This window comes from Geotrypetes seraphini, chromosome 2 (genome assembly GCF_902459505.1).
Source record: "Geotrypetes seraphini chromosome 2, aGeoSer1.1, whole genome shotgun sequence".
Taxonomy (NCBI): domain Eukaryota; kingdom Metazoa; phylum Chordata; class Amphibia; order Gymnophiona; family Dermophiidae; genus Geotrypetes; species Geotrypetes seraphini.
The window spans coordinates 31857500-31869912 of NC_047085.1; the positions used below are offsets into that span (position 1 = coordinate 31857500).

Here is a 12413-nt window from a genome sequence, read left to right on the forward strand (position 1 = left end):
TAGCTTAGAAACAAATAGCTTTTTTTAACAAAAACCTCCGAAGAGGAACTATGGATTTGAAAAGTGGCTTTGTGTTTGTTCATAACAATGGGTTTTTTTTTTGTCTTTTTAATTAATTTAGCTTTTATAATTTTAATGTCATATGTACTGTATATTGTATGTACATATGTGTTGAAGTATACCTTATTATCTTTTAGATACAGATCTATGCCCCTGATGTAAGTGTATGCGGAAACATCATGTCTTTTTACTATAAAGTGACTTTTGGGTCTTTACTGTTACTTTTATCATACTGTTGTGATCTGCTCAAAAACATTTCTGCCCTATGAAATTTATTTATGTGCATACCTGTGTCAAAATAATGAGCACATACTTTTAAAGGATTTATCGAAGAATTGGTATTCACCACAGATGAAATGTAAGCACCTTGGCCACTGTACATGAGATTTTATGCTGAGGATTTCTTACCTGGTGGGTCCTGGCAAATATAACAGATGTACTGCTCTGGTATGCTGTCTTCTAATACTCCCATACAAACACTATGCTGCCAGCAAAGGCACTCTTCACACTGCCATCAAAATTAGGAAAACAAGGTTGGCAAGTTATGACTTGCAGGCAGATACATTTCATAGTCTGTGAAATATGCTATTGTAGTATACAGTTAATCAACAAAACTTAATGTTCATATGTGCAACACATACCTGTGTCCAGGGCTTAATTTGTGCAAGGATGGCATTCCTGTGCTTGTTCTTCCTGCTGCTGAATCCCCTGCCCACAGTTCAAGCTCTCAACTTTCATTCCCACACTAGCTGGCGATCCGGCAGTTCCCCTTGCCTTTCACTTCCCACCCCTGTATACCTTTTTAAAAGGTTTTCACTGCTGAAGGCCACTGGCATAGCAGAGATTCATATGCACCAACTTCAGAACCTTCTCTCTGACAGAACTTCCTGTTTTTCCAGAGGTAGGAAACATCAGAGAGAAGGCTCCCTGGTGGGTGCAGGCAGTGTCTCAAAATTGCTACTCATTACTGGTGCCCTCCAGCAATGAAAAACACTTTTACAAGGTACATGGGGGAGCTGAGAAGCAAGGGGAAATTTTAGACTACTGATTGGGAAAGGGTGTGAGGTAAAGAGAAACCCTGGTCCATGGGGAGGAATGATGCTAGTCCATGAGGGGGGAGAGGAGGAGAAATGCTAAACCATTGTTAGGGTAGAAGGAGGAGAAATGCTAAACCATTGTTGGGGTGGGAGAAGGAGAAATGCTGGACAGGAAAGTGAGTAGAAAATGGGAGATGAAGGGATGGAAGAGTCAGCAGGAACCTAGATATGAAGTTGGAAAGAGTGAAGTGTTTTGAAAATGGAGAGAAAGAAGGAGGGATGAAGGAGAAAGGGATAGAGGATGCTGATTTTAGGAGGAAGAGAGAGAATGAAAGGGGAGAAGCTGCTCTGTCGGGAGGGGAAAAGGGGACAGGAAAATGATAAGCTAAAAATGTGTGTGTGTGTGGGGGGGGGGAGTGTGAAAATGTTTCGCTACCAGACTAGCAAGTTTAGAGAGAGGGAAGTTGCTGGGTGATGGAGAGAAGAGAGAGGGAGACAAGATACTGGCCAGTGGGGAGAGGGAAGAGAGAATAGATGCTGAGCTACAAAAGTGGAGGAAGGAGAGATGCTGAACATGATGGAACTATGTGGGAGAAGCCATGTGGAGTTATCAAAGAGATGAGTAAAGTGAGTACAGAGGGTAAAAATGTGGTAATGGGAAGTGGGTTACAGAAGGGAATAGGAGACTGGGGAAGGAGTGACAGCAGAAATGGGGAATCTAGGGACTGAGAAAAGAAGAAAATGTTGATAAGCAGGTGAAAAGTATACAGAAGTGGAGAACTGAAGAGTGGGAAAGAGGGTGAAATTTGAATGGACAGAAAAGAAAGGAAGGAAAGAGGTAAAATGGGTAGATGTGAAGGAATAGACAGGAAAGCAGAAGAGATAAACTTGCTGGGACCAACATGATTGTTTTTATAGCATTTTATTTTTCTAAATATAGAAAAAATGTTTTTATTCTGAATTTATGAACTGGAATATGTTAGTTTTGAGAAATGTGTACTGTGGATGTCTTTGTATTGTGTTCAAAAGAAGAGTAAAGGGATACAACTCCAAAATCATCTCCAAGAATATTGCCTCTTCCCTTGAAATACCCAGCAAAAACCTATTACATTACAAAGGCAAGAAAACCACAGAGAGAATCATAAAAGATCTACAGGGATATGGATTACTAAAAAAAATATTAATAGTCACCCAGTCTGAAGCAGAAACTGGTGAATAACACACTCCCTGCACACAAGGGAAAGAATGGCACTTCCCTGCAACAAAATTAGCTGCAAATTATGCCAATATATTTCACAAGACCCCTCAGTCACCCAGATGGGGAAAAAAAATCAATAAAAGGGGATCCTACACTTGCTCATCTTCAAATGCAATTTATCTCATTAAATGGAAAAGGTATAGAGAAGGATGCTATATTGGAGAAACAAGCCAGATGCTAAAGACTAGGATTAATTTACACAGATATCATATTAAAGATTGCAATGCTAACCAGGATGTCACCTCCATGGAACAACATTTCAGAAAACCAGAGCACTGCATCAGTGATTTCATGATGAGAATATTGAAATGAAATTTTAAGACAATCTAGGAATGCAAGATCTTTAAGATAAAAATGATAGAACATTTTGAAATCCACCAAACAGGACTTAACAAATATATTGGCTTTCTCTCGCTTTACAAAACATAATTTTTACTGCTCTGTCACCTTCCTATTACCCTTCCTTATCTCCCTGTCTCCCACCTTCTCCCTGTAAGACTGTCATTTGAATATCTGCCCAAGCCCGATCCTGCATCCAGCACAGACTCTACAGCTTGAATCTCCAGCAGTTGTTTTACTGTCTCTTGGACTTTGACCGCCTTCTCTGGTCTTCCAGCTGGAGACAGAAAGTGCTCTTGCCCTCCCCCCCCAGGGGCATGTGGCATATAGATTTTTAAAAAAAATTTATTTTAGTATTTATATATTATTTATAGCCTAAGTGGTTTACATTCAGGTACTCGAGCATTTTTCCCTAAGCTGATATGCACGGACAGGGAGAGGAACCTTGGGGTGATAGTGTCCGAAGATCTAAAGGCGAAAAAACAGTGTGACAAGGCAGTGGCTGCTGCCAGAAGGATGCTGGGCTGTATAAAGAGAGGCGTAGTCAGTAGAAGGAAGAAGGTGTTGATGCCCCTGTACAGGTCATTGGTGAGGCCCCACTTGGAGTATTGTGTTCAGTTTTGGAGACCGTATCTGGTGAAAGACGTAAGAAGACTTGAGGCGGTCCAGAGGAGGGCGACGAAAATGATAGGAGGCTTGCGCCAGAAGACGTATGAGGAGAGACTGGAAGCCCTGAATATGTATACCCTAGAGGAAAGGAGAGACAGAGGAGATATGATTCAGACGTTCAAATACTTGAAGGTTATTAACGTAGAACAAAATCTTTTCCAGAGAAAAGAAAATGGTAAAACCAGAGGACATAATTTGAGGTTGAGGGGTGGTAGATTCAGGGGCAATGTTAGGAAATTCTACTTTACGGAGAGGGTAGTGGAGAGTAAAACTGTGACTGAGTTCAAAGAAGCGTGGGATGAACACAGAAGATTTATTTTTTTTTTTTTTTTTTTTTTTTTTTTTTTTTAAATTTTTATTTATAAGTTTTCCATTCTTACATTATTTGAGTAATATAATATACAATTAATTATTACATATCTTAAATATTATCATTAATAATACATCATGTTGAAAATATAATATGATAACACTTATACAATAATATATATAATATAAATCCCATTCCCTTTTTATAAAATATATTTCATTAATTATTCAAAACCCACCCCATTCATGTATAATTATTTATCCTTGTGCTAAGAACTTAATCATTAGAATAATTTGTCAATGGTTGCCAAATTTTATTAAAATTAATAAGATTTCCCTGTTGTAAAGCTATTATTTTTTCCATTTTATAAATATGACAAACAGAATTCCACCAGAATGTGTAATTTAATTTGGTGTAATCTTTCCAATTTTGGGTAATTTGTTGCATGGCGACTCCTGTTAATATCAGTAATAGTTTATTATTATTTGCTGAAATCGGACTCATAGTTCTCATTGCAGTGCCAAATAATATGGTGTCATATGAGAGTCCTACATGATTTTCTAGTAATTTATTAATTTGGGGCCAAATTGAATTCCAAAAAGCATTTACATAGGGACAGAAAAAGATTAAATGATCTAACGTCCCTATTTCTAATTTACAGTGCCAGCATCTATTAGATCTAGTACTATCTATTTTTTGCAGGCGCGTTGGGGTCCAGAACACTCTATGTAATAAGAACAACCATGTTTGATTCATAGATGCTGACCTTGTAGATCTTAATCTCCAGGACCAAAATCTTGGCCATTGAGATTCAGAAATTTTCTGACCAATCTCAATACTCCAAATATCTCTAAGACCTGTTTTCTTTTTTTTATTTAAAAATCCGTATATCAATTTGTACCATTTTGCGGCTTGGTGACCCAAAAAATCCGTCTGGAAACATAGAACCTGTAGGCTATATTGATTATTTAGATTTTTCCATTCAGGGAACCCTACCTGAATAGCCTGCTTCAATTGCATCCATTTAAAATATTGTGTTTTATTTAAACCAAATTTGTTTTGCAATTGTGAAAAACTAAGCAGTGAACCTTCTGATATGACATCATTCAATGTTCTTATTCCTGCATTTATCCATTGTTTCCAGACGATTTTATATCCGCCAATTCTGATCCTGGAGTTTATCCATATTGATTGATTTAGAGATTTAACAATAGGTTCTGGTGATAGATTACTGATATATCTCAATGTTTTCCAAGTGTCAAATAAAATTCTGTGGTCTTTGTATCTTTTAGGCATTGTTATAGTTATTAATTGTTCTGGATATAAAGGGAACAGGAGCCGCCATTCTAAATATAGCCAATCTGGTACATTTTCTAAAAGGTCTGGGAGGATCCAATACATACCCTGTCTTAAAATATAGGCTTGATGATACCTATAAAAATTTGGAAAATTTACCCCCCCTTCCATAATTGGTCTTTGTAATGATACTAAAGCGATTCTTGGTCTTTTCCCACACCAAACAAATTTTGTAAGAATATTATTAAGTTTTTTATAAAATGACCCCTGAAAAAATATTGGAATCATACTCATTTGGTAACAAACCACAGGCAACATCATCATTTTAATTGTTTGAATTCTTCCCCACCAAGAAAGATGTAATGGATTCCATTGCTCACACATTTCTGTTATTTTTTTTAATAAAAGTTTTTCATTCTCTTTGACTGTGTCTTCTATTGTATTTTTGATCATAATTCCTAAGTATTTTATACCATCCTCTTTCCAAATAAATGAATATGGGTCAAATAATCCTTTGGTACAATGAACATTTATTGGGAGAATTTCAGATTTATTCCAATTAATTTTATATCCAGAAAAAGTACCATATTTTTCTATTAAATTTAGTATACATGGAATAGTAGTTTCCGGTTTTCTTAAATATAATAATATATCATCTGCATATGCAGATAATTTAAATTCAAAACTGGTATATGATATTCCCTCTATCTCCTTAGTTTTGTTTATTGCAATTAATAAAGGTTCTAGGACAATATCAAAAAGTAAAGGAGACAGAGGGCATCCTTGTCTAACTCCCCTATGCAAGTTAAATCTATTTGATAAATTATTATTAATATATAATCTTGCTCCCGGAGAGCTATACAATGTCTGAATCATTTTAATAAAACCGGATCCTATACCAAACCATTGTAAAGCTTGGTATATAAAATTCCATTCCACTCTGTCAAAAGCTTTTTCTGCATCTAAAGATATTAAAAAAGCTGGATCATTTATATTTTTTGCTAAATTTAATGAGTGGAATGCTAATCTAGTATTATTTGATGAGTGTCTTTTAGCAATAAATCCTGTTTGATGTACATCAATAATGAAAGGGAGAGCTTTTGCCAATCTTAATGCTAATACTTTAGCCATTAATTTATTATCCACATTCAATAATGAAATAGGCCTGTAATTTGATACCAGAGTAGGATCTTTGTTTGGTTTTGGTAAGACTATAATTATCGATTCTGCCATAGTACCAGAAATTTTTCCATTCTTTAATTGATATTGATATAGATTTAACAGATGTGGTAATATAATATTTTGGAAAAATTTATAAAATTCAACAGTATACCCATCTCCACCTGGAGCGGATCCAACTCTAAGAGACTTCAATGCTGTTTCTAATTCTTTTAAAGATATAGGTTCTTCTAAACTTCCTTTTATATGATCTGGAATATTTGGTCCAATATATGAATTTAAGAAAGTTAATCCGTCTTGTTCTTTATTTTTATAAGAATTGGAAGTATATAATTCTTTATAAAAATCAAGAAATTGTGTTATAATATCTTTTGTGTTGGTATGTGTATTACCTTGTGTGTCTTTAATTGCAATAATCTTAGATTTTCTTTTCTTTGCTTTTAGAAAGTTTGCTAATAATTTCCCCGCTTTATTTGAATTTCCATAATATTGTACTTGTTTGTTGAAAATGTCTTTTCTCACAATTTGAGAAGAAATTTCATTGTATTTAACTTTTAATTTTAATAATTCTTGTAATGTATTATTTTCCCATTTCTCAATTAATTTATTTTCTAATAATTTAATTTGCTTTCCCATCTCAAGAAATTGTTTTTTTTTTTGTTTGTTAATAAATGTTGAATATGAAATAATATTTCCTCTCATAGTTGCTTTAAAAGCATCCCATAAGATTTCAGCATTAATATCATCTGTTTCATTAAATTGAAAAAATTCTTGCATTTTTATTTTGAAATCTTCAAGAAATTTTGAATCCGCTAATAAATCATTATTAAATCTCCAAATTAAATCTAAGTTTTCAGCATCATAATTTTGAAGATTAATCCACACACCAGCATGATCTGAAATTATAATGGGATCAATTACTGCTTTTAAGATGCGCTGCGCTATATTATTAGAAACAAATATATAATCAATTCGTGAAAAAGATTTATGGACCTGAGAACAAAAAGAAAATTCCTGATCATTAAAATGAAGAATTCGCCATATATCTACTAAATCACAAGATAGAATCAAATTGTCTAAGCCTAATGATTTTATAACTTTACTTGGTTTTTTATCCAATATCGGATCCATTACAGCATTGAAATCCCCTGCTACTATTAAATTAGATGTAGCCAGTGGTAAAAGCAACTGTTGAATTTGTTTAAAAAACTCCATTTGATTCGTATTAGGAGCATATAAATTGAATAAATTCAGGGTAGTATTTCCCAGAACCATTTCGACATGTACCCATCTTCCTAAGGGATCATAATTAATTAATTTAAAATCTGCATTACATTTTTTATTTATTAAAACAGCCACTCCAGCCTTTTTCTTTAAAGCCGGTGCAAATAAACATTTAGAAATAAAACCTCCAGATAATTTTTTTGATTCAATTTCCGATAGATGAGTTTCTTGAATAAAGTAAATGTCCGCATTTTGATTTTTAAGGAACGATAACAATTTCTTCTTCTTAATAGGATGATTTAAACCATTGACATTCAATGAATACATTTTTAGATCCATCTAATTAATAATTATATTTATCCAATATTTATCCACTATTCTATGATTGTTTACATGATTAGTTCCTAGCACATTCATTAAAAATTTATCCCCTATCCCACCCATTAATTTCCCTCCCCTCCCACCCTTTATCTTATTCTGATTTGGAACACGCATTGGTCATGCAAAACCTACATCTCCATCTCCAGGCAACTAATAATTCATTATATTATTTAAAAACATATTTTTGAATTCAATACATTCTTTATATTTCTACCCTTATATTATTAAAAATTATAATCATATTAATCTATAAAATTTTATAAATATATGAAATTTATATATATTTGAATCATAAATTATATTCAATATGCATACATGTAATATAATATTCTTAATATATAAACATATTTCAAATGTAGCTCTTATTCTCTATATATATATCTATATATCTTCATATAAATTAAGTATATCCATTTTTAATATAAATATATATTATTAATCTTAATAATAATGCATTTCAATCATTTTCATAAATCATCTTCATAATAAATTAATTTGAATGAATAATTGATTAAAATATACATTTTATGTCAATACATAAGTTTTATAATAAATTCATCTTTTATTAAATATCTATCATTCATTTACTTATTTTCTTATTTATCATAATAAGTTATTATGACTGAATAATTAAATAAAATAAAATATTTATTAGACATCTATTTTGTTAATTATTTCTGTAAATAATCAATTATTTTTCTTATATATATTTCTTAAAATTATAATTTCCTTATACAGAGTTAAATATTGATTTTATAATAAATTAATATATTTCATTATTAAATCTTATTCTCAATATAACAATTACAAATTTTTTTTCAATATTTAATGATAATTTCTTTGTTACTCATTTATTATTACTTAATCTTAATAATTTAATATGCTATATAATTAAATGTATTATCTAATTTGATTAAAACTTGTATTTTATATATAATTTTTTATTTATATTTTGATAATAAAAATTTTTTATATATTTTTTTTTTTTTTTTTTTAATATAATAATAATTAGTGATATTAATAATTATGGATGCTGATTTTTAAATACTATTATATTATTGCATCCATTATTCCAATAAATACTATTTCCAGTTAATAACATTTCTTATGTCTTAAAAATTTTTAATTTTTTTTTTTTTTTTTTTAATAATCTTCTTTATTTTCATTTTTTTCCCTCTTCATTCTTCTTTCTTCTTTCTTCTTTCTTCAGCTGAATTGTTCTGTTTTTTATATAAACTTAGGATCTTTTTGTGTCAGAAATTCTTTCAGCTTTGCCGGGTCTTGAAAATATATGGATTTATTTCCACTGGATATTCTCATAGTGGATGGATAATATAGACCATATATGTATCCTTTATCCTTCAGCTGCTGTCTGTATGTGAGGAATTGTTTTCTTATGTTAGCAGTATATTTAGCAAAATCCGGTACTAAAATCAGTTTTGATCCTTTATAATTCAAGTTTTTATTTGCCTTTGCCACTTTTAATATCTCTTGAGCTTGTTGATACCGTAGCACCTTGAATATCAAAGGTCTTGGAGCAGCCTGGTTTACAGGCTTTCTTGTGGGGATTCTGTGGGCTCTTTCAATTTCTAACGGCCATTTTGAATTGAGCTGAAGCAGTTTAGGTAACAGATTTTCCAGGAATTGTACTGGATCTTCTCCTTCAATATTTTCAGCCAGCCCCAAAATTCTGATGTTCTTCCTTTTTCCTCGGTTTTCCATGTCCACCATTTGATTTTTTAAAGCTGCTATTTCTTTTTTATCATTGTCATATTCCTTTGTGAAAGATTCAATCCTCTCCACTTTTTCTTCCAGCACTGTCATTCTCAGTCTCTCAGTTTGGATTTCTTGTTTCATGTTAAGAAGCTCTTCTTTTACTTCAGATATTTTATTGGAGTTTTCAGTCAGCATCAGTTTTATTTTATACAGTTCAGTCATTATATCAGCCTTTTCAGTGAGTTCTTCAGTCTCCATCGGGAACGGGACATTCGATGGTGACAGGGGAGTAACTTTTGTTCTTTTTGCTGAGATACCTGATGTCGAAGGTTTTTCAGCTTTCCCCTGCTTCATATTCGCCATCTCCGACGTTGTTTTAAGTGTTTTTAATCGCGATTTGAAAAAGTAGAAGTATTATTTTTGTTCCGTTTGTTGCCTGGATACGGGAGCGCTGCAGTTAGGCTGCCATATCGTGCGCGCTCCAAGCCACGCCCCTCAACACAGAAGATTTAGAATCAGAAAATAATATTAACTAGGCCAGTTACTGGGCAGACTTGCACAGTCTGTATCTGTGTATGGCCGTTTGGTGGAGGATGGGCAGGGGAGGGCTTCAATGGCTGGGAGTGTGTAGATGGGCTGGAGTAAGTCTTAACAGAGATTTCGGCAGTTGGAACCCAAGCACAGTACAGGGTAAAGCTTTGGATTCTTGCCCAGAAATAGCTAAGAAGAAAAAATAAAAAAATTTAAATTGAATCAGGTTGGGCAGACTGGATGGACCATTCGGGTCTTTATCTGCCGTCATCTACTATGTTACTATCTGTCCTGGTGGGCTCACATGCTATCTAATGTACCTGGGGTAATGGGGGATTAAGTGATTTGCCCAGGGTCACAAGGGGCAATGTGGGAGTGCTGAGACTGTAGCTCTAAATACTGCACCACACACAGCCAGCCAGCAGAAAACTGGTATTCAAATTTGCATGTTTTTAAGATGTTGCTAGGCATTGCTCCTACTTATCTCTTTAAATCATTTTGTTTTTCCAGTAAGTTTCCGACATACACGCAGATCTTCTTTGTTTACAATGTTGAAAGGATGTACTTATAAAAGATTTTTGGATAAAACTTTATCCCATCAGGCGGGTGCCTGGAATAAAACTATAAGTGATCTACTCTTGAATGCTTTTTCATACCAAAAATTTAGAAAATCTTTAAAGACTTACTTATACAACAAATTTGTTTAAGATTTTTCAATGATATCTTTTGTGAATATGCTTATGTATGTATTTTTGCTGCATTTAGCAGTTTCTCTTGATTTAAAATACTCTGAACTGTACGGTATTGTGGGATATAAATACATTTTACCATTATCATGATACAAAAGTAGAAATGCCTAGGGAGTCCATATAGATTATTAGTAAATTCAAGGTGTTCTGAAGCAGAGAGAGGCTTTTAAAATAAAATTGGAAAATCCAAGATGGCCACGGCGGCAGTGTTTTGGCACAAAAAAAGACCTGGGGGAGCTAAATTAAACTTCCAAAAATTCAAAAAATTATTTTTGGGAGAAGGGGTGGGGGCTATAGGAAGCCCCTAGAACCCTCAAAATTTCAATTTCAGGACCCCCCTCCCCCAATGTCTTCCAGAGGTTGTGCAAGCTGGCTAGGTAGGTGCCCTATGAAAGGGTTACCCACCCCAGCTAAAGCCCTCTGAACCAGAGGCAGTATCTTCTACCAGGCAGAGATGCCCAAGAAACCCTGTGAACCTCTGGAGCACAGTGAAGCTTCAAAAATTCAGATTAAAAACTCAAAAATAATAAATCAATAGCAGAGCAGAAGAAGAGACAACTTCATAACTTGCTTTCAGAAGAAAAAACAGAGGAGATGGGGCACTGCCCACTGACATAAGGTGGCAGAGCTGAATAGCTGTAGATGATTCCTTATGCAAAACTCACAGTAGAGGTGAAAAGACTCATGTTCCTTATGCATTGGAAATATACTGTACATACCAGTTTCCTTTTTATGCACAAATATGAATAGAGTACAGTGTGTATAGGAGTAAGTTCACTCCCAGTCTTGGTTCCACACCGTTCCACTTCCTTTTTATCTACAAATTAAGCCCTGCCTATGTGTCAAAAAATCCTAGTCACGCTGGGTGGGGACACTGACCTTCTCTGAACTGCTTTTATTCAAAGAAAGAAACTTAAAGTCCTGTAATGTTTTTCCTTTAAATAATCCTAGCTTCTCAAATAATGTATTTGTAGATTCAGAAATGAGAAACAATAAGGCAGAAACTGAAAGGACATGATGATCAGTTTTCAATACATTACCGTAGAAAACTGTTTACTACCTGAATCATAAATCCATTTTCTTCATCCATTTCACAAATACATCTGACAATTTCGTTGATGCCATCTTCTTCATCCTGAGACTCTTCAAAATTGGCTGAATCAAAGTCTTGATTGTACTCATCACCACTTAGCAGCAAACTTTCAGTAGAAGAATCCTCCAGGAGCTCCATGTCCGAGAGGTCTAGAAAATAACAGTTGGAAACCATGAATCTCTAAATAGCACAGTTACTTACCATAACAGGTGTTATCCAGGGACAGCAGGCAGATATTCTCACACATGGGTGACGTCACCAACAAAGCCCCAGCACAGACCACTTCATAAGTGCATTGCCACTTTAAGCCTTTAGAAAATTTGCGATAGCCCGCACCATGCATGTGTGAGTGCCTTCCCGCCCAACGTAGGCACGCGGTCCCTCAGTTAAGGATAAGCTAGATAAGAAGCTAACCAGGAGAGGTGGGTGTTTTGTGAGAATATCTGCCTGCTGTCCCTGGATAACACCTGTTACAGTAAGTAACTGTGCTTTATCCCAGGACAAGCAGGCAACATATTCTCACACATGGGTGACCTCCAAGCTAACCAGAAAGGGATGGTGGGAGTGTTAG

At 34.1% G+C, this 12413-nt stretch overlaps 1 protein-coding gene across 3 annotated transcripts in view; it reads right to left on the reverse strand.

Annotated features, from left to right (window-relative positions):
* Positions 1-12413, reverse strand: part of PHF20L1 (PHD finger protein 20 like 1) — a 306054-nt gene that overhangs the window by 21549 nt on the left and 272092 nt on the right. For all 3 annotated transcript variants that reach the window (XM_033931888.1, XM_033931889.1, XM_033931890.1), the window contains 2 exons: positions 11810-11991; positions 469-568 (listed from right to left, as the gene is read on the reverse strand). In XM_033931888.1, coding sequence (XP_033787779.1) covers positions 469-568; positions 11810-11991 — 282 coding nt within the window. The remainder of the gene's footprint in view (positions 1-468; positions 569-11809; positions 11992-12413) is intronic.